Here is a 23,635-nt window from a genome sequence, read left to right as displayed (position 1 = left end):
TGATGTTTCAAAGCACCAATAAAACTATCCTAGTTGGAAAATTGATTACCAACTTCAAATTCACCGGAATCCAGCCCCGAACATGTACGATCACGTAACCGGTGTGGTAGATCTAAAAACTCCAACGCATCATCTGCAGACAGATTGACATTATGCATGCGGGTTGGAGGTGAGTATGCTCTGAATCGTGGATTTTCTTCTTCATCTAAACTCCTTTCAGCATATTCAAGTTCTGTTGGAATAGGCTCCGATTCAGAAAATAAGCCAACTTTTGCACCATCGAGCCCAGGATCTCGAGATGGATCCATATTAGAGTCATATTTTAACCCACCATCATCTGTAACGTACGAGGTTCCCTCATCGGTGGACGTCGTAGGGAGTACATAATCCCTTTTTCTGGGCATTTCATAACGTCCCCAATTGGATGTAGATTTCCAACCACTAGAACCTGATACCGTTCCCCAGTACGTATTTCCAGCATCAAACATCGAGCCACCAACGTATATGTCCCATCCACTGATAGAGTGTCTTGCAGGGGATGTGCATTCCACACTGTTACCAAACATGAGTTGTTTCGTGTTTTGTAACCCGCTAACCGAGTGTTGGCCAGGGGTTGTGCATACCTCTCGAACACCAGTCGCAAGTACATCATTTGGCGATGTAAATTATACATATAACTCAATATAAGGTGCTCCACTAGCAAGATGAGTCTGCACCATTGCCTCCAAGCTACGAGCACATTGTATGTCGAATGAGTTATATGTCACCGAATCAACAGAAGAACAAAATTGATACGTAATAGACAGAACTTTCATTGGCCTCGTTCTAAAAATTTTACGCCTAATGCTTTTACGAAGTTCTGTCAAATCTATGTTCTGGTTAAAAACTAGTCGCATTGTATTCTTTGATAAAAAAACAACACCATTCTCGGTGTGGCAAACCTCACCATCATAGTAAATAACAACACTAATACGTTCACTCATCTTTAATTTCTAACCTTCTTAGCCTCTCTAAATTGTTTTTGCTGTAACTTATGCAATCTGAGAACATTTTTTGCCTCATTTATAGCCTCGGTCCAAACATGCTACTGTAGTAAAAACGCGTCCACGTGGGAGCGATTTCAGAAATTCTTCTGATAAAGCATCCTGCTTGAAGCGTTTTTATACTATTTTCTCAGAAACGTCAACTCAATATTATTTTTTCAGGACCTACTGTAGCAAAAGCGCGTCCACGTGGGAGCGATTTTAGAAATTCTTCTGATAAAGCATCCTGCTTCAAGTGTTTTTTATACTATTTGCTTAGAAACGTCAACTCGAAATTATTTTTTCAGGACCTACTGTAGCAAAAGCACGTTCACATGTGAGCGATTTCCTTAATAAATTTTTAATTTAATTACTCACGTAACCCTAAACCCTAATTTAATTGATTTTTTCTTACAAACCCATAAACACGAAACCTAATCTAATTTTGAAAAATTATAATTAATTTAATTAAGAAACCTTAAACCCTAATCCCTTATTTGTTTAATTTTTTCTCTAAAACCCTAAAAATCCTAAAAACCTTAAATCTTAACCCTAACCCTAAAAATCCAAAACCTAACATGGGAAGAAACGGGTAAAACGCATCCCCAAGGGAATGCTTACGCGGCAACAAAACGCGCCCTTGAGGGAGCGATTACCGTCGACGTAAGCAAAGCACGCCCTCAGGGACGTGATTTTCTGCCACGTCCTTAGAGACGTGATTTTCTGCCACGTCCCCTAACATCGCGCTGACGTGGACGCGCTTTCGGGGAAAAGGGCCATTCCGGTAAATAATAAAATACCGGACCCATTTCGGTAAATTTTAAAAAAAGGGCTTTTAATGGTGTTTTTCCTTGAATTTTGATCTAAATGTATGAAAAAATGTAATTTTTTTTAGTTTTATGTTAGTGTAAGAGATTCCCCTTTTATATAATGCTAGTATATTTTATGTTTATCTAAATTTAGTTCAAACTAAAATATAAGTTTAAATTTTTTTTTAAAATCTGCTCATATTTATAAACTATTAATCCAAACCTATTTTAAGTCAACCTACATTATTTTTTAAAATATATATTCTTATGAGTAAATAGGACTATAATAGTCTTTCTCTTTTTTATATATTTTCTTTACTTTTATTATTAGTCTATATTTAACTATATATTTGTAAAATGTACATTTCCAAAACCTTTTTAAGTCATTTAAAATTACCTATTTAATTTATTTATTTTAACTCCATTTGAATTTTTAGAAAAAAATTAAAATAATCATTTCAATTTACTTTTTTTTCTTAGATCAAATCTAAATAAAATAACTTTTATTTTCTTTTTAAATGTTTATTATAAAAGTAAATTAAGATAATTACAAATAAATATTTAATTCTAAAAATTTCAATCCCAACATTTTACTTCCTATGTGCATGACTTGATCCAACAACGATCCCCGTTCTCCCCTCCATCTGGCTTGATCCCTTCTCTAAGTTCTCGATCATCCTTGTAAGTCTTACGAACATTAGACAAACTCTTGTAAGTTCAAACGAACTTTGCGAGTTCTTCTACTACCATAAATAATCCTATCACATGAGGGTAATGAATGTAAAATAAACTGAACATAAATTAACCCCCTGCTTACTCAAGGCATATGTTCTTTATCGGGGTGACGAACTCCACCTAATCCTCTGAGCTACTCGACTCACCATAAGACCTTTTCTTAGTCGTACTCTCCCTTGAATGTAATCCAGATGCCTCGCCAAGTCCTATCCTCACTTCTCGTCTTTCTTTCCTTTCATACACCTCACATATGGGGTATTTGTTGTCCTCTATATTACTTAGTTGTACGCCTTTCTACCATCATGTACCTCTGTGGTAGTGCTCTCTTGCCTTTCTGCCCAACAGTCCTTAGGTCATAGCTTTTTTTGGCTGACTTCCACGGTTGAATCATCCCTTGGTGGACTTTCTCTTTCCATACCATAGTCTTGAATGACTCATTGACATTTTCGTATTGTGCTAACTTACAGCGGACCTCGCCACTCTGGCGAACCCAATCTCATTCCATCCGATTAGTAATAATGGTGGGATTACTTCCAGTAATCCACCTTATGTACAAGACTAACTTGAGACCTCACTTGTCTCTTGTGATGAATACTTGACTTATTGTCTTGGCAGACCATCACTCATCAAACTATTCGAGTCTAATTCCCCTTTTATGTAAGTTATGTTGGAAAAACGGGTTTGGAAAATGCAGCAAAAAATAAATTTAGGGAAAAACTAGAGCTTTAAATTTTTTTCTCAAACAAGATCTTGGTTGTGATATCTAAAGTAATAAACACTTAATTAAAATTGTACCTTTTTTATTCGTCTAGGATAAGCGCTTCGACCGATTAGTCTTCTTTGCTATCCTCAAGCTCATGTCTGCCGAGTGTGGGCTCGCTCCAAATCAGAAAATTTTTCACAAAGATTACTAGTGGGGTAATTTTGCAGTTGCTCTAAACTTTTGGGTTAAGTTGTATGTAACAAACCGTTTTTCAGTGATGTCGAAAATAGTGGTTTCGGGGCCACAGATCCGATGAGTGAGTTCATAAATATTATTATTTAATATTTACAAGTCAATTATGGTATTAAAATAAATGTTGAATTGGTAATTTAAGCTATTTGAGAGAATAATTAGGTTCAAGTGGTTTTTAGAAAATGAAGTATCGGGACCTCATTTCGATAAATCGAGCCATAAATATTTTAATAAATATTAAGGTTACATTAAAGTTTCATTAAGAAATTTTAATGTTTAGATAGTTAATTAATTAAAAACGACTAAATTGTAAAAGGTGCAAAATATGGTAATTATAACATTTAGATGATCAAATGACTTAATTAATAAATGAGGAAGGACCTAAATGGTAATTTAACCCTAGTTAATATGTTAGACGACATATTGAAATGAAAAAAATGATAAAAAATGGTATGTATAATAACAAAGTTGTAAATAAGTTAAAATTTAATGAAACAAATTCAAACATTAATCAAGTTCTCTTCATTTTTCTTCAACCTTTGGTTGAAAGCACCATTTTTTACCTAAGGAGTTTCGGTTACTTCTTGGCTTTGCATGAGAGGTAAGTTTTATGCTTTTGAGATCGTTGCAACTAGGCTCAGATAGCCCGCACCTTCGTTTTTGAATCTGTTAAAGATTTTGAATGTTGTCATTGATGAATCTTTGTGATTTTAGATGTTAAATGATAAATTGGAAGTATTATTTATTATTTATAAGTATTTTGTTAAGTTATTTTTAATAATTTAAATGTTTAGGGATTATATTACTAAAGTAATAATAATTTAAGGACTTTATGTGAAATTGTTACAAATGTGGGCTATAATGAAAGCTATTAACATTTGGGTGGTATGGGTTTTTAATAAAATTGCTTTATTTGCATGATTAGGACATATGAACTAAATTGAATTAAAATGAAAAGTTGAGGTTAATTTTGTAAAAATTTCAAAAAAGTCTTAATTGTATAAAATGAATTGGTTTTGTTGTCTGAATTAATGAATTTAATTAAATTATTAATTTAAATCAAGAACGAGTGAAAAATCAAGGAGAAGAGAAAATTACCAAATAACCCCTGTACTTAGTCACTGCTACAAATTAGTTAAGTAAGTTTGTACAATTTAATATTTAGCATCTATATGATATATTGGATGATATGAAATAGTATAGTAGATATATTTGATTATAAATGTGTAAAATATTTCAGAAAATTTGTTGAAATTCAATACTTGGATCGAATTGAATGCGAGGTAGAGTACAATTGAGATACGGTGTGGTATGAGGGATTGGAGTGGAGATTGTTGCGGAGATTGTTTTCTTGAATAGGCTGAGGTTCAACATTTTTTGTGAACTCTCGTGTTATACTTTCTGTTTTGGTGTGTTTCAAATGGATTAGCTCTTATGAGCATTGGTGTGTTTCGGATGGATTAGCTCTTATGAGCATTGGTGTGTTTCAGATAGATTAGCTCTTATGAGCATTTGGTGTGTTTCGGTTGGATTATCGATGTACTCGTATTCATAAGTCGTTCATCGAATTGTAAATGTCGGTAAGGTAACTTTTTTAGTGATTTTTATGGACTTGTCATATATTTGAGTTTGAATTGAATGTTACAATTCATCGATTTAGATTGTGGATGACAGGAACACGTATGGTTGTTTTTTATGTTTATGTTTTGTACTATGCAAATGAAATGGGTAAGAAAATGGAATGTAAATTCATAACTGGGATATAATATGATGATATAAAAAGATTGACGAGTTAAAATGTTGTACTTATATATGAGAAATCTACTTATGCTATGAATGAATTTACCTATATCATGGATAAATACACTAACTCCTGAATTGATAATGTTGTTTAGACTTATGTGAAGCATTTAGAATGGAATGGAAAGTAAGTATGAGTAAGTGGAATGGTCATAACCTTATGAAAAGGTTGATAATTGTGTAATATGTCTTATAAAATCCTATTATGTTATGAATGAAAAATATATGTGATGTTGATGGACTTACTTATTTGTGAGTTGATGGTTATATAATTTTATAAATCTTATGGCATTGGTATAGATTTATATTTATCTTATAAAGTTCATTATTGAAATGGATTATTATGTTTAAAGTTTGTATGAGCTTACTAAGTATTCATTGCTTCCGTAATTATTTTCCTTTACTTTACAGATTATCGGAAGCTCAATTGGTTGGAAATTCGTCGGATATCTATCACACTATCCAAAAGACAAATTGGTACTTTTTGAGTAATTTGGTTACGGTTTATAATGACATGTATAGGACGATTTGTAATGGTATTATAGTGCGTGTGTTAATTATGTTTTGGTATGTGTAAGCTTTAGAAAGTTATATTGTTTTGGTGCACCTTGATACCTTACCAAGTTATGTGATGTTGATTACTTTAAAGTGCTTGTTGACATGATTCACTTGGCATATTGATGATAGTTTGAAAATGGTTTGAAAGTGATTTGGTAAGTATACATTATGTAAGTTAACTATGTTGGTACATTTGATGCCTTATTAGTTTGTGTCATTGTGACTATATCATGTTGCATGTTTTGTAATGGAATATTAATGGTCATATTTGTGGTATGATTTATTATAAGTTGAATTAGGTTTGATGATGGAAATGTGATCAAATAAATGCATGTTTAGGAAAGTTTAAATGTTTGCATTTGAGATGCCTTGATTGGCATATTGGTTGATTGATTTGGGACCATTAAATTGGTCATTATATGTATGTTTTGGTAAGGTTATGATGCTTTGATAATGTGCACTAAAGGTCTTTAGGTGGATGCATGAGTTGATGTTGGAAATGGCTTGATTTTGGGCAAATTCATGTCCACACGGCTTGAGACATGGGCGTGTGACTTAGTTGTATATGACACACGGCCTGGCGACTCAGCCGTGTGTGACACGTGGCCTGGCGACACGGTCGTGTGCCCTTTGTAGGTTTTATTGCATACAAGTCAGGTAGTTACACGACCTAACACATGGCCTGACACATAGGCATGTGGGGCTATTTCGAATGTTACACGGCCTGAGACACGAGCGTGTGTCTCAGTCGTGTGAGGCACACAGTCGTGTGACCTCTGTTTTGTAAATTTTGTAAATTTTTCCTAAACTTTTCAAATTGTTTCCAATTTAGTCCCGAATCACTTCTAAGGAAATTTTAGGGCTTGATTAAGGGACAATATGTACGTGAATGATTGTTTTATAATGTTTTTATGATAATGTATGAAATGTATGTTTAAATGTTCTATTTGTATGGTAATACTCCGTAACCCTATTCCAACGATGGATACGAGTTAGGGGTGTTATATTGTAAATTAGAAAAAATATCTCTAGAAATTTTCTGGAATAATCTCTATAGAGAATTTTCTCTCTACAACTTCTCTTGAATTCAAGTGTGTGTAAATGACTCAATACTCTCTTTATATAGGAAGTGTTTAGAGAATTCAACTATAATTAAACTTAATCACTTTAATATTAAATGAATATAATATTTATCAAGATAAATATTAGATTAAATTTAATATTAAATCTTATTAAAATAATAGAATATTTATCTACAAGATAAATATTAAATTAAATTTAATATTAAAATAATCATTTTAATATTAAATTAATAAAATATTATTAATATAAGTATTAAATTTAATTTAATATTAAACTATTAAAATAATCTTATTTTTGGAATAATTCATATGAAATCAAATTCTCTGGTATAGTCCTAGTAAGAGTGTAACTCTTTCATTGCTCAACCACCGACGACCAACTAACGCCAGCCATCCAGATGCCACTGTCGCAGCCATTGGTACCATTGTGTTCGGTGATGCAAGTGCAACACCCTTACGACACCCTAAGCCGGTTTGGCTGCTGTCGGTTCGGTTCTGGTCAATGATGACCTGACCGGTCTGGCCTAGCCACCTGTTGGACCGTTAACTTGGTTTCACATACTGAGCCAGTTTGACCAATTTTTGGGTCTTGGTCTCGATTTTGAGATCCTAGGCCCCCAATTTACGATCTCAGGTCCAATTTTCAAGTTAAATTACCCATTGGGCCAATTGTCTGACTTGAAAATTAACTTCTAAAATATAATATTAATTTTAATTGATTTTATTAATTTAATTTTACTTTATCAAAATTAATTTTTCTAAAAATCACTTAGATTTTCCAAATTAAATTTTCAAGAAAATTCTTTATTCAAATTCTCTAATTGAACAATTCTCACGACCACCTAATTTAATTCCACATTAAATAAATCAACTCAATTAAATTATTCCCAAACTCATAGAATTTTATTCAGATTCAAATGCAGTCCGATCGAGCTTTTGTTGAGCTAGCGGAGGGACCAATCAAACTTATACAATTAGGTTCTAGTGATTGCAATTATGTCCAGAAGCATCATTCCAATAAATCGCAATTACCTAATCATAGAGTCAGTTCACAAGAAGTACCATGATTAAAAACTCCTTAATGTATACTCTTTAAGAAAGCAATTCATCCAACTGCTTTGTCCAATGACCTCGTCATGTGTGTGCTACCCTCATATGATATCCTTGATTCCTTTGAGTTAAATTTAGTCACTCAATACAATATGATTTTATCTCATTGTCACCATTGTGTCTTCTTAATGATTAATATAATCACTGTTAATAAATTGCTTGTTTGAGAACAAGCAACCCGTGACCACGTTCCATATTTATCAATGCACATAATGCCAATGAGAGAATATCATTAACTCTTTAATTGAGCTATGAAATCTACTGTTGCTAGTAAAACCATGCCATACACAAGTCATGTACCCAATATACCAACTATGAGCTTGATCATCTTTGGAGCATAAGCCTCCATTTATATCAAAGCACATGAGTTGCATACGCATGGTCAGTGGCTAACTTAGGATTTAGGTAAATCACACTATGAACATCACAAGTAAATTAATTCACAAATGGATTCAGAATTAATTCATCTTGGCTCCAGTCTAATGTATCATTTTACAAATGAATACATATACATCTCTACTCGTGGAGTCAACTGCTTCGATAGTTATGACAAGCCATCTCCTTAATTGGAATTGCAGACAGTATAATAAGTTTTCTCAGTATTTGAATCAAATGCTCACTTTGATTATTTTATGGGATTACAGACTCATTTAGATTATCTACTAAAGTAAGTTGTCTTTCTCGCAATGTAAACATTCTTACAATGCCACTTATCTTCAATTTAAACTTAGATAATCAATGAGCTTTATTTGCTTGTCACAATTTTACTATGCATGCAAAATATAAAAGACATAAATAGAAAGGACATAATAGTGAAATGTGAAATTAACTTTGTTTATTTATTCATCGTTCAAATAAATAAAAAACAATTACATGTTTACTACAATATGAACACATTTCCCAACAAGTTCTCCCTACAGAGCTAGCTTCATGGCATGTTTCCGCAAAGGACTATCCTCAAAGAGGAATAGTCTTGACAAACATACTGTCCCTTAAACAGAATCTTTATCCTGGGAGTGGAACTCCCATCCTTTCCTTGAGATTTACTTCTCGCGTACAACTCCTTTGAAGTCTCTCTGGTGGCTCTTAATGATAGACCTTTGTTTGCGATCCTCGGGTAATTTTCCTCTTACATCTTCATAATTAGGCCAACTCTCGCACAACCTATCTTTCTCTAATTCTTGTTGGGTATTCGCCTACGCCTTGTCAGTTTCCACATTAATCTTTACCACTTTCAGCATTTTTGGTAGATTCCTCATGATCCTCTTGCCATACTTACGCTTTCTTTTAACTCTTCTTCTTCTTACGTGGTTTTTTATGCTTGGCGCACTGGCAGTATACCCCGCACTTGATATCCTGGCGGACTTTCCGCATTCATTACTCGGCAGACTCTATGGGTTACCATAGTTGAGCTACAGTTTTATACTATTCTTACCCCGTTTCTTTTGTCCTGTTGGACTTACCCCATGTTTACTATTCTGACAGATTCTATTTATGTTTATTGTTCCAAGACTATCTCTATTTTCTATTAATTGTCCCAGTAGACTATCTCTGTTTTGTGTTTACTGTCCTAATGGACTACTTTTGTGGATGCCATGGAGTCTTTCATCTTTGGTCTTACACTGATCTGTCATTCTGGCATACTATCATATGATGCCATCAAGTCTTTCATCCATGGTCTTACTCATTATACCTGATTGTCATAGCATCTTTCATTTATGGTCTTACACCGTATATCTTATACCTTGTACCATGTTGCCATCGCGTCTTTCATCTATGATCTTACGCGACGTACCTCATACTAGATTGCCATAGCGTCTTTCATTTATGGTCTTACGTCATATACCGTCGTCACAGTGTTGCCCCGAAGGATCAATTGATAGTCGATACTGTTGTCGCGGTAAACTCCTTTCCATGGTTTTTATTTCTTGAATCCTCCTCCCATTACCTCAATTACACCACCTAACATTGATGCTCAAACACTGTAGTGTTCTCTCCGCAACACCCAAAGCTTCGCCTGTGGCAGTATCTAACATGATCACTCTCAATTTCCCTTTCTAACTTCATCTACACCATGGAGGTTTTTCCTACAGTTTTCATGTAAAGCATGCAGATATCATCATATTTCATGTTTATGCAACATGGCATACTCAAAAAACATAGATTATAACTATCATGGTTGGAGTCATAGGAACTCACTTGAAGCTTCATCGTCTTCATAGCTTAACTTTCTCGAATGTTAGAGCTTTCATTCTACTGGCAGCCAAGCATTTCAACCAAAAGCATGGATTATACTCAATATTCTCAGCTTAAACTCATTTTTCCAGGAACATGCATAACTCTTAAAATGATTTTGAAGTACATAACTTCATTTATCTATTCTTACGTACACAGAGAGGCTAAGAATCTTACCAGCTTGTTGGTATCCCTTCTTTTTCATTTCTATCCTCATGAAGTCTACTCCATGCAAAGCCTTTTATGGCTATTCCTTCTTCAAGCTACCGAAGAAGGTGAAAAAGAGAAAATGAAACAAAGTCAAGAAGAAAATCATCCCTGGGAATCCATTTCCCAGCTATTTATAGCCATTTCTGCATTATTACCAATCATATGAGAATCGCACATAGCTAATTATTATGCCTTTCATAAGGAATCGATTGGTTCTATTCTAACCGAATTAGGTTTGGTTGTCAACCATGTCCCATTTAGTTTCTGGCTTTCTTGTTTCTTTCAATAGAGGCTATCAGCTTGTGGTCTTTTTCAATTTCATTCTCTCATTATTTGAAGTTTCTGGGTTAATTGAAAATCGAGTGTTACAAGAATACATTTATTTAATAAGCTATTTATCATATTTGATTGTTTGAGACAAGTGTTCTTGGCTTGATAGAATTGTGCTTTCGAGCTTTTTTTTATTCCTATCATATGGCCTACAATAAATACTATTATTAGAGCTAATAATTACTTGTTACCCATGTACTATGCACTGGTTGGATTCTATACTATTATTTAAGAATTTCACTGAGCTAGTTTTACCCATAAATCAAATTTTAATTTGGTTGTGAAATGACTAAAAACCATTTTTTTAGAAAATAAGTTATTATATTATAAGTATGTTTCTATCTTTTTACATTTTTGTATTAAAGAAATAAAAACCCACATATAATAAGGTTTGAACTTGAGCCCATAAACTTTTAAACTTTCAATTTTACCTCTTAAGCTAAAGCTTCAATTTATTCTATCTTACAAAATTTTAATAAATGTATTGTATACTATTTTTTCTCACACACATCATGAGTGTGTCATGATCATGTTTGTAGAGTTTGAGTCTTTTAGCCTACAAATTCCTTTTATCTTGAAGCTTGTGTTCTAGAGATGACATTTTAGGAGAGGCAACCACGAAAATTGTAATGTTAGTCTTCATAAATTGTAAATGGATATGAAAAATACCTTATTTTAAAAAAGGTTAAAATATGCTTTTAGTTCTTGTACTTTTTATAGAAATTGAGAATTAGTTTTTATATTTTAAAAGTTAAAAATTCAATCATCCTACATTTTCAGTTTAAAAATCTTAGCCCAATTATCATTTTCGTTGGTAGTTTCTTTCAAAATTTGTCAACTTAGCATGTTTATTTTCTATTAAGCATATGTCACATAATGTGAAGATAGCTTAGTCCATGTGCCAAATTGATAAATTTTGACGAAGAAAATTAACAATGGTAATGATTGGAGTGAGATCGGCTAAGTAAAAAGACTTAGTTTTAACTTTTTAAGTATATGGATTAAATCTCAAATTTTATTAAATTAGAATGCTAAATTAGAATGATTGAGAAGAGATTTTAATCAAAAAGAAATATTACAAAAAATTGAAAGCAAGCAAGGCAACATAATCAACCTGTGAAATTTGTGAAAGGAAAAAGGTTTCTAGAAAAGCTTTAACCAATGGTGGAATACAAACAAAAGGAAAGGATTAAAAGTACTTTTAAATTAAGGTCTTTTGCCAAGTGTCCCTTAAGGTGAGCCCCAATGTAGTGAGAATTCAAAGCTACAATTTTTAGAGCCTTACAGCCGTCTCATCCCCCCACGCACTATTTTTATCTTTATCTTTTTCAAAAATTTAGAGGAAAATTTGATTAATAAAATTTTAAATTTTGAAGTAGGTAAATTCTTATTATATGTGTATTTCGTTAGATTTTATATAAAAATATAAAAAAATTATAATAATATTTTTTCTTTTATTAATTTAATCCAACTTTTAAATACTAATATATTTCATTGAAGTATGGGATAAAAGTAAATAAATGTTAAAATTAGCTTTTTAATATTTATATTATTTTTTTATTTTTAATTAAATTTAGTTCTTAATCTTTTAAAAAGAACCAAATTTAATCAAATTTTAAAAAAATTCGAAATGATGTTAAAATTTTAAATACGTTAGCCTCCATGATAATGGACGTATACTTAATGCTAATGTTTTGAAATTTTATGAATTTTTTGTATATTATTTTTAATTTTTTATAATTTTTAAATTATTATTTGTTGACGTGATATATAAAATAAATGATGTTATGTTATGATGATGTACATTAAATACTAGACTATAATTCGAGTTGTTACGTTGACAACGTTAAAAATTAATGTTTTAGTCATAATTTTTGTTAAAAAAGAGAGATTTGACTTTTTCTGAAAAATTAAGAATTAATTTTAATAAAAAAAGTTAAATTAATAAAAAAATATAAATATTAAGAACTAAATTTATCATTATGTTTAAATAAAAATATAAGAAGCATTTAAAATAAAAAAGAAAATAGTAATAATAATGTTAAAAAGGTGAGAGAGTTAGAAATACAGGTGTCCACTACATCATTATGACAAACACGGGACCTTACCTACCTTATCTAAGATAGCTTGGAAACGCTGGCCTGGACTTTGGTTTTTCTTATTTTAACAAAAGCAAACCCAATGTGTCGAACCAAAAGGTTATATGCGTGGCAGATGACGGTCTTGACCAATTAAATATAAGTCAAGACGTCGCAGCATGATAGTTAATGGACCCGAGGAACAGTGGGAGTTTGGCTCATTGGCGATACTTTTGGAGTGAATCGTAAGTTTGGAGGGGTACGGTTGAATTGCTACCTTAGGATAAAGAATATGGTTCCATGCAATATAAGCTTTGGAAGGACTGATTTAATCTTTTATAAGCAAACGAGAAGCGAGAAAAGAAGACTAGTGATGAAGTAGGAAGGAAATGGATTTGGACGACAACTCCAGGAATCTTGTTCAAGCTTTGACAAATGGTGATCCCGAGAAGATTTCAACATCTAGATTTTCTTCTCTTTTGGCTTCTAAAGATCGTGATTATCTTCTATCCTCAACTACTCAAGATGACCAGGTTAGTTTTCCTTTCATGGACGGAAATAAAGAACATATCTAGCATCATCATCATCATCTTCTTCTTCTTCTTCTTCAGTATCTATTATTATTTTTTAGCTGTAAACTTTAAGTTGTGGTCAGACATGAAAGCACGCAGCCACCTTTTGGTCTAACTCACTTATGGCTTCACGGTAATTTGTAGTCTTTCATCATCATAGATCCATTTCTTTTCTATCTTCTTCTTTACCCAAGACTTCTTTCTGGAATTACATAGACCTTCCAGAATATCTTTGCTAGAACTATATATATATATATATCATTATTTGGTATTATTCTCAAAATATTTAACTTTATTTATTAGCAACATATTTCAGGAAATTCTATAGGGTTTTAAAATGGAAAGACCCACCTGCTAATACTTTGTTATATATATATGTATTATAAGGTCCAGCAAACTAGAATTTGGTTATGGTATAATCATCTGGGTATATTATAGCACCAAAGAAAGAATGAAGAAATATATGGGATGTTGTTTGGTAGAACATGTTTAATTGAGTAGATCTTATGTTATTTGAGGTTGTTAAACTCGACAATGATTTGATTTAGTTTTGAAGGGAATTCTTTTTTAGGGGTCTTTTATGTATTTATGACAATTAGGTGATGATCACATTAAATAATTAGATGAAACTGAGAAGTGGAGCATTGTAAGTTCATAAGATGAACAATCCAAGTCGGTTACCTTTCTTGTCGGTAATTCAAACATGTTGGAACACCATTGGTGGTGAAGAGATCTTGTTGTTTTATGTGGGGGGTTATGAATTTTGTTTGTCGGGAAGGGAATTAGAACGGATTCTTAGCATTAATGTGGGATGCATACGTGATAATGTTCAATATATCGATATATCGGCAAAAACTATCGGAAATACGTCGGTGTTCGTCCTTTTAAATTTCTAAGATACTTCTTATCGCGACAAAAACATGCCAAACATGCCTGTCCTCGTCGAATATAGGTTCCCCCCCACAGCGGTTGTGCTGCGAACATGTGGCACTATTGTTCTTCGCTTTAGCCTAACAACAAAGCTAGCTATTGCCATTACACACATGGCGTATTATCCTTACAACATTTGAAAGCTGGTGGCACGTCGCTTTCACAATTTTTTTTGTGGAATAGATTGGTATACATATTTCCTTACTGAAAATGTATGTAGGAGTGTCCTTTGTGGTGGCTTGCGACGAAAAGGGTATTTGAGGAATAAGCTTGACTTTTCATTAGTAATTGAATGGTTCCATTTGACCTTTACCATTACTGGTTATAGCAGGTGAAAATTTCGGATCTTGAGGGCAAGGCGATTGGACTTTACTTCTCAGCTAACTGGTATCCACCATGTAGAAATTTCAATGAAGTATTGATTGGCGTGTATGAGCAGCTGAAGAGCAATGGGTCTAATTTTGAGATTGTATTTGTGTCATCTGATGAAGATTTGAGTGCCTTCAACAGTTACCGAGAAAGCATGCCATGGCTCTCAATTCCATTTTCTGATTTGGAGACAAAGAAAGCCTTGAATCGAAAATTTGAAGTTGAAGGCATTCCTTACTTAATCATTTTGCAGCCTGATGGTTCAACTTTACATGACGGCGTAGAACTAATTTACAGATATGGTATTGAAGCCTTCCCATTTACTGAAGAAAAATTGGAAGAACTGCGAAGGGAAGAGAGGATAAAGCATGAGAGTCAGACCTTGACCAATTTATTAACAAACCCTGGAAGAGACTATCTTTTGGATCAAACCATGGCTAGAAAGGTCAGTGCTTATACCTCATTTCCATATTATAAATATGCTTTGTTACCCATCGACTATAGTGAATAATATATACATACTTGTGGCATTGATATCCATCTATGGTAATGAAGAAAGCTTTCTTGAATTCTTTATAGCCTAAGTTGATACAAACATTTATTGAGCATTTAGAAATTGACAAGAGTATTATTTCAGGTTTGCTACCTGAGTAGCCCCGCTTGTAGATCATTTTGTCCTTTTACCCTTACATTTGCAAGGTATCCGCACCCAACAATTGCATTCCCATTCACATCTGAGGCAAGGGCGAGACCGTGTTAATCACCAGCATAATGAGCCCTCACTTGTGTGGCCGAGATGGATGCATGTTTTGAGATCAATCTATGTATGTTGAGGCTTGATTCAAGCTTATGTATTTGTTTTGCAGGTGCCAGTTGATTCGCTGATAGGTAAGACGGTTGGGCTCTACTTCTCAGCACAATGGTGCTTTCCATGTGCTAAGTTCACTCCCAAACTGATATCCATCTACCACAAAATCAAGCGAAGTTTGGAAGGAAAAGGTGGCGGTGAGGATTTCGAAATAGTTTTTGTGTCGAATGATCGTGACCAAAGTAGCTTTGACTCCTACTACGGTACCATGCCATGGCTAGCGTTGCCTTCTTGAGACCCAATAATTAGAACCCTTGCAAAGTACTTCGACGTGCAAGGCATTCCATGTTTGATAATCATAGATCCCGACGGCAAAACAGTGACCAAGCAAGGTAGAAATCTCATAAATCTGTACCAGGAAAATGCATACCCTTTCACTTGTGCAAAACTGGAGTTGCTGGAGAAAGAAATGGAGGAAGAAGCCAAGAGATTACCCAGATCTAATTATCATGCAGGTCACCGCCATGAGCTTACTTTGGTATCGGAAGGGAATGGAGGGGGGCCGTTTATATGCTGCGATTGTGATGAGCAAGGGTCTGGTTGGGCTTACCAGTGTCTGGGGTGTGGCTACGAGGTGCACCCAAGATGCATGAGAGCTGTTGACCCTGCAACTGCTGCCTCAGTTCAACACACCTGATCTTTCATATATGCTAAAATGTTGCTAATTCAGCTTTCATATATGATATTGTAGCTAATGCCATGAAGATCACATTTAAGAGTAACATCATAATCCTTTATAACTGATCAATAATTATATTGTCGACTCAGATTGCAGGTATATTGGGTTTTTTTTTTTTTGGAAAATGAAAATTATGAAACGGTAAAACTTAAAAAACTTAATGAATTAAATACTTTGAAAAATCAAAATTGGAAACAAAAGGAAATTAATTGCTAGAAAGCGGCCATTCACATGGCAATGGCCCATAGACATCAAATTGCAAAAGGCTCCACATAATAATAAAACTAAAATTTGTACACGTTATGGGGGGGCTGTCGTGGCAGCTTCATTTTTGTACTGGTAGATATAAGACATGTGAAACTCCTTTGAAGTTTCCATATTTCTGGATTTTTCCTTTTTTTTATTTTTTATTTTAAGATGTATATAGGTTGGCTTTTCGTTTTTTATATCTGCAAACGAGCAATTTTTTTCTTGCTACTTAGCACAAAATAAAATTTAAAAATAATTTATTTAGAAAAATAATAAACATTATTATAATTATATTTTTATCATTTAAAAATTTTATATAATTAAAAATAAAACAACTAAAATATTATAAATTTATTAACATCAACTAATAATATATGAACTTATTGCACCACATATGCATTTAATATATGGGATATTGAATTTATTTCACTCATAACAATATGGGTAAAAGTGATTTATAAAGTTATGATGTGTTTATTTATTTATTTTTAATATAATTTAAATTATCGATATATCTCAATTTTATTTTAATATTATAATTATAATTATAATTATTTTAATTTCACAAAATTAATGTAATTTAACTAGCAACACCAAATTTAGTAAAAAAAAACTATTATATTAATCTATATTTACTTCTCTAACCCATCACCTAAATTAGTACTTAACTGTAGTTAATTGAGTAATTATATTATGTAATAATATTTTGGAGTTGGAATATGCTACGATGCTAACCTCATCTTTATAGCCACGTTGCATGATATTAAAAAAAAAAAAAAGGGGGGAAACCTATTTCTCCATCAATACAATTAGCATGAAAATGACAAGTCAAGTAAGACATTGAATCCTACATATAATTATCTATAATTTTTTTTAACTCATAAAATTATTGAATCTTAATTTCAAGACGTCTGCAATCTCATAAATGATTTGTCACTTAGTGCTTAATTTCTCCATTTCTTTTCACAGTTCTAATCGTTTACTTGCTCAAATAGAACTGTCCAACTCAAACTAGAGATATCTTGTCATTTTGGGTAATTTTCTCTCATTCGCATTTTCCAAAACATAATCGAGGTAAGAATCGAGTGTTTTAAACCTTTGCAAATTTGGATTCCATCACTCGCCATTCACAAACACGGTTGCTTGTTTGGATCTGAAACAATGTTTCCAAGTTTTTTCTTTTCTTTAGATCTGCTCAACTATTTTATCAGTGTAGACTATACTGATATATGTTTCTGATTCGTTTTCTTCTTAATGTTTATAAAATTTTAATCAGCTTTGAACTTGAAGATGGGTGCTGAAAAGAATTTCATTGACATGGAGGAGGGAACTCTGGAGATCGGAATGGGTAACTTATTCATTTTACATTCATAGCCTAAAATCTGAATTCTGGCCATTGCCTAATTTCAAGTTTTTTTTTAATCTATCATCAATAAATTTCATGATGTTGGAGTCGTTTTGTTTTTAATCTTTTAGTTGACTGGTTATGTAATATGTTTAAATTCATGACATATGTTCGTAATCGTTCTGTGGATTAAAACCTACTTTAAGTCGGATATTTTAATTCTTTAATTTTTTTTAATTAAACAACTACTTTGTGTTTTATGGTTAATATGATCTAAGGCTAGTGGGATGCTATGGTGAGAATTTGTTGTTATTCAATTGGTGTGAAGATTATCTGGAAGATTAAATCGGGGGTTTATGGTTTGCAGAGTATAGAACTGTGTCCGGTGTTGCTGGACCATTGGTCATTCTTGACAAAGTTAAGGTAGGTTTGCTCTTTTATCCCATGATGGTTTTACCTTCGGTGTTAATAGCTAGTTGTTTGATTGTAAAATGCTAATAATTTTGATATGCTTCAGGGTCCAAAGTATCAGGAGATTGTCAATATTCGTTTGGGTGATGGAACAACTCGACGAGGTCAAGTCTTGGAAGTTGATGGAGAGAAAGCAGTTGTGCAGGTATTTTTCCTTGCATTGCAACCTAGAATTCTCTGCACATAGGAGATGATTCATGGCATATTTTATTTAATGATAATCCCAATATTTGATTGTTGTTACTTGTTTTAAGTCCATATTAATGGATCAGGAAATGTGGAGGGGAACAGCATAGTGATAGAAAAGATGCATTTACCATTTACTAAATCCAATAATATAATTTCTGTGAGATATAAACTCCTGAGAGCATTTGGCAACAATTGGTTTGGACTGATTTTAAGTCTGTACTGTGGCATCTTATACTTTTCCCCTTTCTCCTTTACCAGGTTTTTGAAGGAACATCTGGAATTGACAACAAATACACAACTGTGCAATTTACAGGAGAGGTAATAAGTCCGCTTTTCTTTGGTGCTATAGGTTTTATTTTACCTAGGCTTGTAAAACTAGGATGGCAGATAGAATGGTTGCCGTTATAGAATCTTTTGAAAGTTAGAGTATTGGAATATTAGTTTTCACCTTGTTCTGTTTGATGCAAAGTATATGTGCTTGTAGCTGTCTCGTAACAATTTTATCGTTAAATATGAATGATGCTGAGCTTTCTAAAGTAGAGAAATTCTCTGAACACACATTAGTTGCATCTTCAATCATCTTTGTCTGTGATTTTTAACTTTTAACAAAAGGGAGGTCAGTTTAGTTATCTTTATGACTGTTGATTGTTGAGCCACTTCTAATTTATGTTTTGCAGGTTTTGAAAACTCCTGTGTCATTAGATATGCTAGGGCGCATATTTAATGGCTCTGGAAAACCCATTGATAATGGACCTCCTATTTTGCCCGAGGCATACCTAGATATTTCTGGTAATGTGTTAGGCAAACTGTCTATTCTAGTCATTTATAGGTGAGAAAGTTTATTTTACCAGTGTTAATTTATGTCCTTTTTCTTTCTCAGGGAGTTCCATCAATCCTAGTGAGAGAACTTACCCTGAAGAGATGATTCAAACAGGCATATCAACAATTGATGTGATGAACTCAATTGCTCGTGGACAGAAGATTCCTCTTTTTTCTGCTGCTGGTCTTCCTCATAATGAGATAGCTGCTCAAATTTGTCGTCAAGCGGGTCTCGTAAAGCGATTGGAAAAGTCTGATAATCTCCTTGATGTATGTCTACATTGCAGCTTACTGTGGTATTAATAAAGTTTGCCTTGATTGTGTGCTTGATGTTCATGGTTTATTTTGTGGATGTCAATGATTTTTGTTTTTGTCACTTAAGTGAGCTGATACACATTCTTTTTGGAAGCTAGATGCCTGTTTATTTCTCTTATTCCACTTTCAGATTTTTTATTGTCCTGTTCTGTGGATTGACTTTTAGGATCAGGAAGAAGATAATTTTGCCATTGTGTTTGCTGCCATGGGGGTGAACATGGAGACAGCACAATTTTTTAAGAGAGATTTTGAGGAAAATGGATCTATGGAGAGAGTGACCCTTTTCTTGAACCTGGTACTTTCCACTAATTAATCTCATTCTCCCTGCATTTTTCTTTTCCTGCAAGTAATTCAAGTTAAGTATATTCATTTCATTTTGAGTTTTTTTGCCCCATTGAAGATGACTTTCTCTATGAGTATTGATTTCAAGAAATTAGTCCCATTCCTCTCCTTTTTTTTTCCTAAAGAAATTATAACTGGTCTATTTAATGTGTTTTACAGGCCAATGACCCCACTATCGAACGAATTATTACACCTCGAATTGCCCTCACAACTGCAGAGTATTTGGCTTATGAATGTGGGAAGCATGTTCTGGTTATATTGACAGATATGAGTTCTTATGCAGATGCTCTTCGTGAGGTACATATGCTTTATAGCTGTTATTGGAGGATATATATGTGGTACACAATTTCTTTGTCGAATAACTGCTGTACTGACAAAGAGCATTATGTTGGTGCTTTTTGAACATCTCTCTATTTTTAACTCAAATTTTGAAGGCAAACTGTTATTTCTTAAGACCTTTTTGGAGCTAGAAATGACTTCAGAAAGTGAATGTAATCCATTTTACAGGGACTTTTGACTTAAATCTGACAAACCGCTGAAATGATGCTCTGTTAGAATGTCATGTATGCAAATGCTGGATTCATATCATTCATCATGTTTTGTGTGTGCCTATAGGTATCTGCTGCTCGTGAAGAAGTCCCTGGAAGGCGTGGGTATCCTGGTTACATGTATACTGATCTGGCAACAATTTATGAACGTGCAGGGCGTATAGAAGGAAGAAAAGGTTCCATCACCCAAATTCCCATTTTGACCATGCCTAATGATGGTAAGATGCACCTTCAGCTCAATATAGCATTCGTTTAAGTTTGAAAACTGGCTATCTGATATTATATTCGGTTGATTATCATCTGTGAACCAGATATAACACATCCTACACCAGATCTGACTGGTTATATTACTGAAGGGCAGATTTACATTGATAGACAACTTCACAATCGACAGGTAACTGAAACAATATTCATTATTGTTTTAATCATGGGCGTTGCTTTTTAATCTATTGATACACACAATAGTGATTTAGATATTGTCAATGATGTTGAATTGACATGAAGTCAAGTATATTAATGGAGTTTTAAGTTTCCAAATAGATTTAATTTTGATAGGAGATGCCTGTGCTCAAGTTTGAACAATATGCCTAATTAATTATTTTCTGAACAGATATACCCACCAATTAATGTACTCCCTTCACTCTCTCGATTAATGAAGGTATGGCTATTACTTATTTTCATTTCATCAATTCATCTTGTATGGGAAAACCTACCTCCTTATTTATGAGTTGACGCATAAGTTAAAGAGTTTGTGCTAAGCTTTTCCTTCTGTTATATATGTTTCAGAGTGCTATTGGTGAGGGGATGACTCGTAGAGATCATGCTGATGTGTCCAACCAGGTATGATTGAGAAGTTCTAAAATGAAATAAGGGTCCCTCTAGCTTAAGTAGTATTATTATTATTCATACTGAAACCCTCCTAACCTTGATTTCAGCTCTATGCAAATTATGCTATCGGAAAAGATGTTCAAGCAATGAAAGCTGTAGTTGGAGAGGAAGCACTTTCTTCTGAGGATCTGGTTTGCATCTCTCTATCTCTCGGTTTCGCATGCATGGGAAAGCTACTTCAAATATAAAGCTCTATATTAAGAATTGCATTTTGATTTTCTGTATTGTTATCAATGATACAGCTTTATCTGGAGTTCCTAGACAAATTTGAGAGAAAATTCGTGACTCAAGGTGCTTATGATACTCGCAACATCTTCCAGTCGCTTGATCTAGCATGGACTTTGCTTCGTATCTTCCCTCGCGAACTTCTCCATCGTATACCTGCAAAGACACTTGACCAGTACTACAGTCGCGAATCGTGAATGCAACAAGCCGAGCTGGTAAAGCATTTGCCTTTGCTGCATGGCCTTAACCCAGTACTCCGTCTTGGTGAATGGCTTCATTGCGGTGCGCTACATTTGTTTCATTTCCTTTTCAGATACAGTTCCAATCAAGTTCATGCTCTGTGATTATAATTTATTTTAGCTGTTGAGTATTCTTTGTTTTGAGAACACAACCCATAAGCTTTTTCGAGAACATCATTTTCAGCTTGTTATTCTCATTCAAACCTGTTGTTAAGAGTTGGATTGCCAAGGAAAAGCCTGGTTCTGTTTTAAGTTAAGATCTGGCAATGTTGGATGCAATTAGAGGTGTTCATGGGTTGTGTCAGGGTTTAAGTATGATATTAATACAATTTATAGTTGTTCAAGTCTGTCTCAGCTCAAAATATGGGTTTAAATTTTTTTAAACTCGACGATATTTATAAATAGCTAATTCAATTGAAGCTCATTTTAGGTTTGCGAATATTATTTTTTAAAGATTTTTAAATTATATTTATATTATTTTGAATTTAATATTTAATATATATTTTTTAATTTTTAAAATGTTATATAGAGGTATCTTAGTTTTAAATAGTAATATTATTTACTATTATAGATTTAATTTATATCATAAATTAAATAATATATAAAAATAATATAATATAGTATATTATAATTTGGGTTGGGTTTGGGCTTTGAATGTGTAAGCTTGTACCCAGTTTATATTTTAAGTGGGTCTAAATTTTTTGTTTAGTATATTTTCTCAAAGTTTTTCAAATTTTGATTAGGCTTTTAGATTTGGGTGAATGACTCATTCTTATGAACAAATCTAAATATATCAATGTTGGAGTTGGTGATTTGTAAATATAATTATATAGTATATAATTATATCAAATCAAATTTAAAGTTATATGATTGCACTTGATATTATGTATTTAAGTTCTATGGTTTTTCTTTTCTTTATCTTTTTGGTAATAAGAACTTTAATGCTAGAAAAAATCATGTTACAGAAGAGAAATGAGCTCATGAGGGAATTGCAAGAACCTGCTTAGAGGGCACATGCTCCTCTTAGTATTCTTTGCTACCCAATCGGGACCTCGTAACAAAAACGACTAGCGTAAGAGAAAATGACATTACAACGTCCTGTTAGCTAATGAGAGATATCATCTCGAATAGCAACAAATTCCCACAAAGGTTGGCATTTTCCTTTTAAACAATTGATAACAGTTTGGTTATCGGATTCAAGGATAATGTTCCGCCATTGTTGAGTTTTTGCCAACATTGATCCTAACCGAATAGCAAGAGCCTCGGGCACAAGAGGAGATCTAGCAAAGATCAAGGCATTTGCACCTGTAATGAATAAACCATCTCTACCACGGGCAACTGCAGCCAAACTAGCAATTTTGCTTCGCTGATGGCAGCAAAAACGTTTATTTTATTAACACCATGCGGAGGTGGGCTACTGACATCAATTTAATGACCAAAGGCCAATATCTACTTTAACAAAAGTCTTATTGCTTTTGGTCTGATGGAAGAAGAATACTGGTATATAATGCTGATGTTGGATATCGTCAGGATGATAGATGTAAATAATCCATTCAACTATTAAAAAAGATAACTGACATGAAGATTGACGATTTTCCTCACACATAATTGAAGAAATAAAAAATACATGGGAAAGGTATTTGAGAAGAAAAGCAATAAGGAA

The 23,635-nt window shown here is 33.3% G+C and overlaps 1 protein-coding gene and 1 pseudogene across 1 annotated transcript; both read left to right on the top strand.

Annotated features, from left to right (window-relative positions):
- Positions 1-12,920: 12,920 nt before the first annotated feature.
- Positions 12,921-16,441, top strand: LOC121213880 (probable nucleoredoxin 2; annotated as a pseudogene).
- A 1,064-nt stretch (positions 16,442-17,505) lies between these two features.
- LOC107922407 (V-type proton ATPase subunit B2) lies at positions 17,506-22,316 on the top strand. The gene is made up of 15 exons (XM_016852435.2): positions 17,506-17,665; positions 17,868-17,939; positions 18,304-18,359; positions 18,454-18,552; positions 18,855-18,914; positions 19,274-19,385; positions 19,477-19,685; positions 19,897-20,025; positions 20,232-20,369; positions 20,688-20,838; positions 20,932-21,014; positions 21,231-21,278; positions 21,407-21,460; positions 21,556-21,639; positions 21,751-22,316. The coding sequence occupies exons 2-15, from the start codon at positions 17,882-17,884 to the stop codon at positions 21,928-21,930; spliced, it is 1,461 nt and encodes a 486-aa protein (XP_016707924.1). The 5' UTR covers positions 17,506-17,665; positions 17,868-17,881; the 3' UTR covers positions 21,931-22,316.
- The last annotated feature ends 1,319 nt before the right edge of the window (positions 22,317-23,635 follow it).

This window comes from Gossypium hirsutum, chromosome D01 (assembly GCF_007990345.1).
Source record: "Gossypium hirsutum isolate 1008001.06 chromosome D01, Gossypium_hirsutum_v2.1, whole genome shotgun sequence".
NCBI classification, from domain to species: domain Eukaryota; kingdom Viridiplantae; phylum Streptophyta; class Magnoliopsida; order Malvales; family Malvaceae; genus Gossypium; species Gossypium hirsutum.
This window is presented reverse-complemented; position numbering and strand designations above follow the sequence as displayed.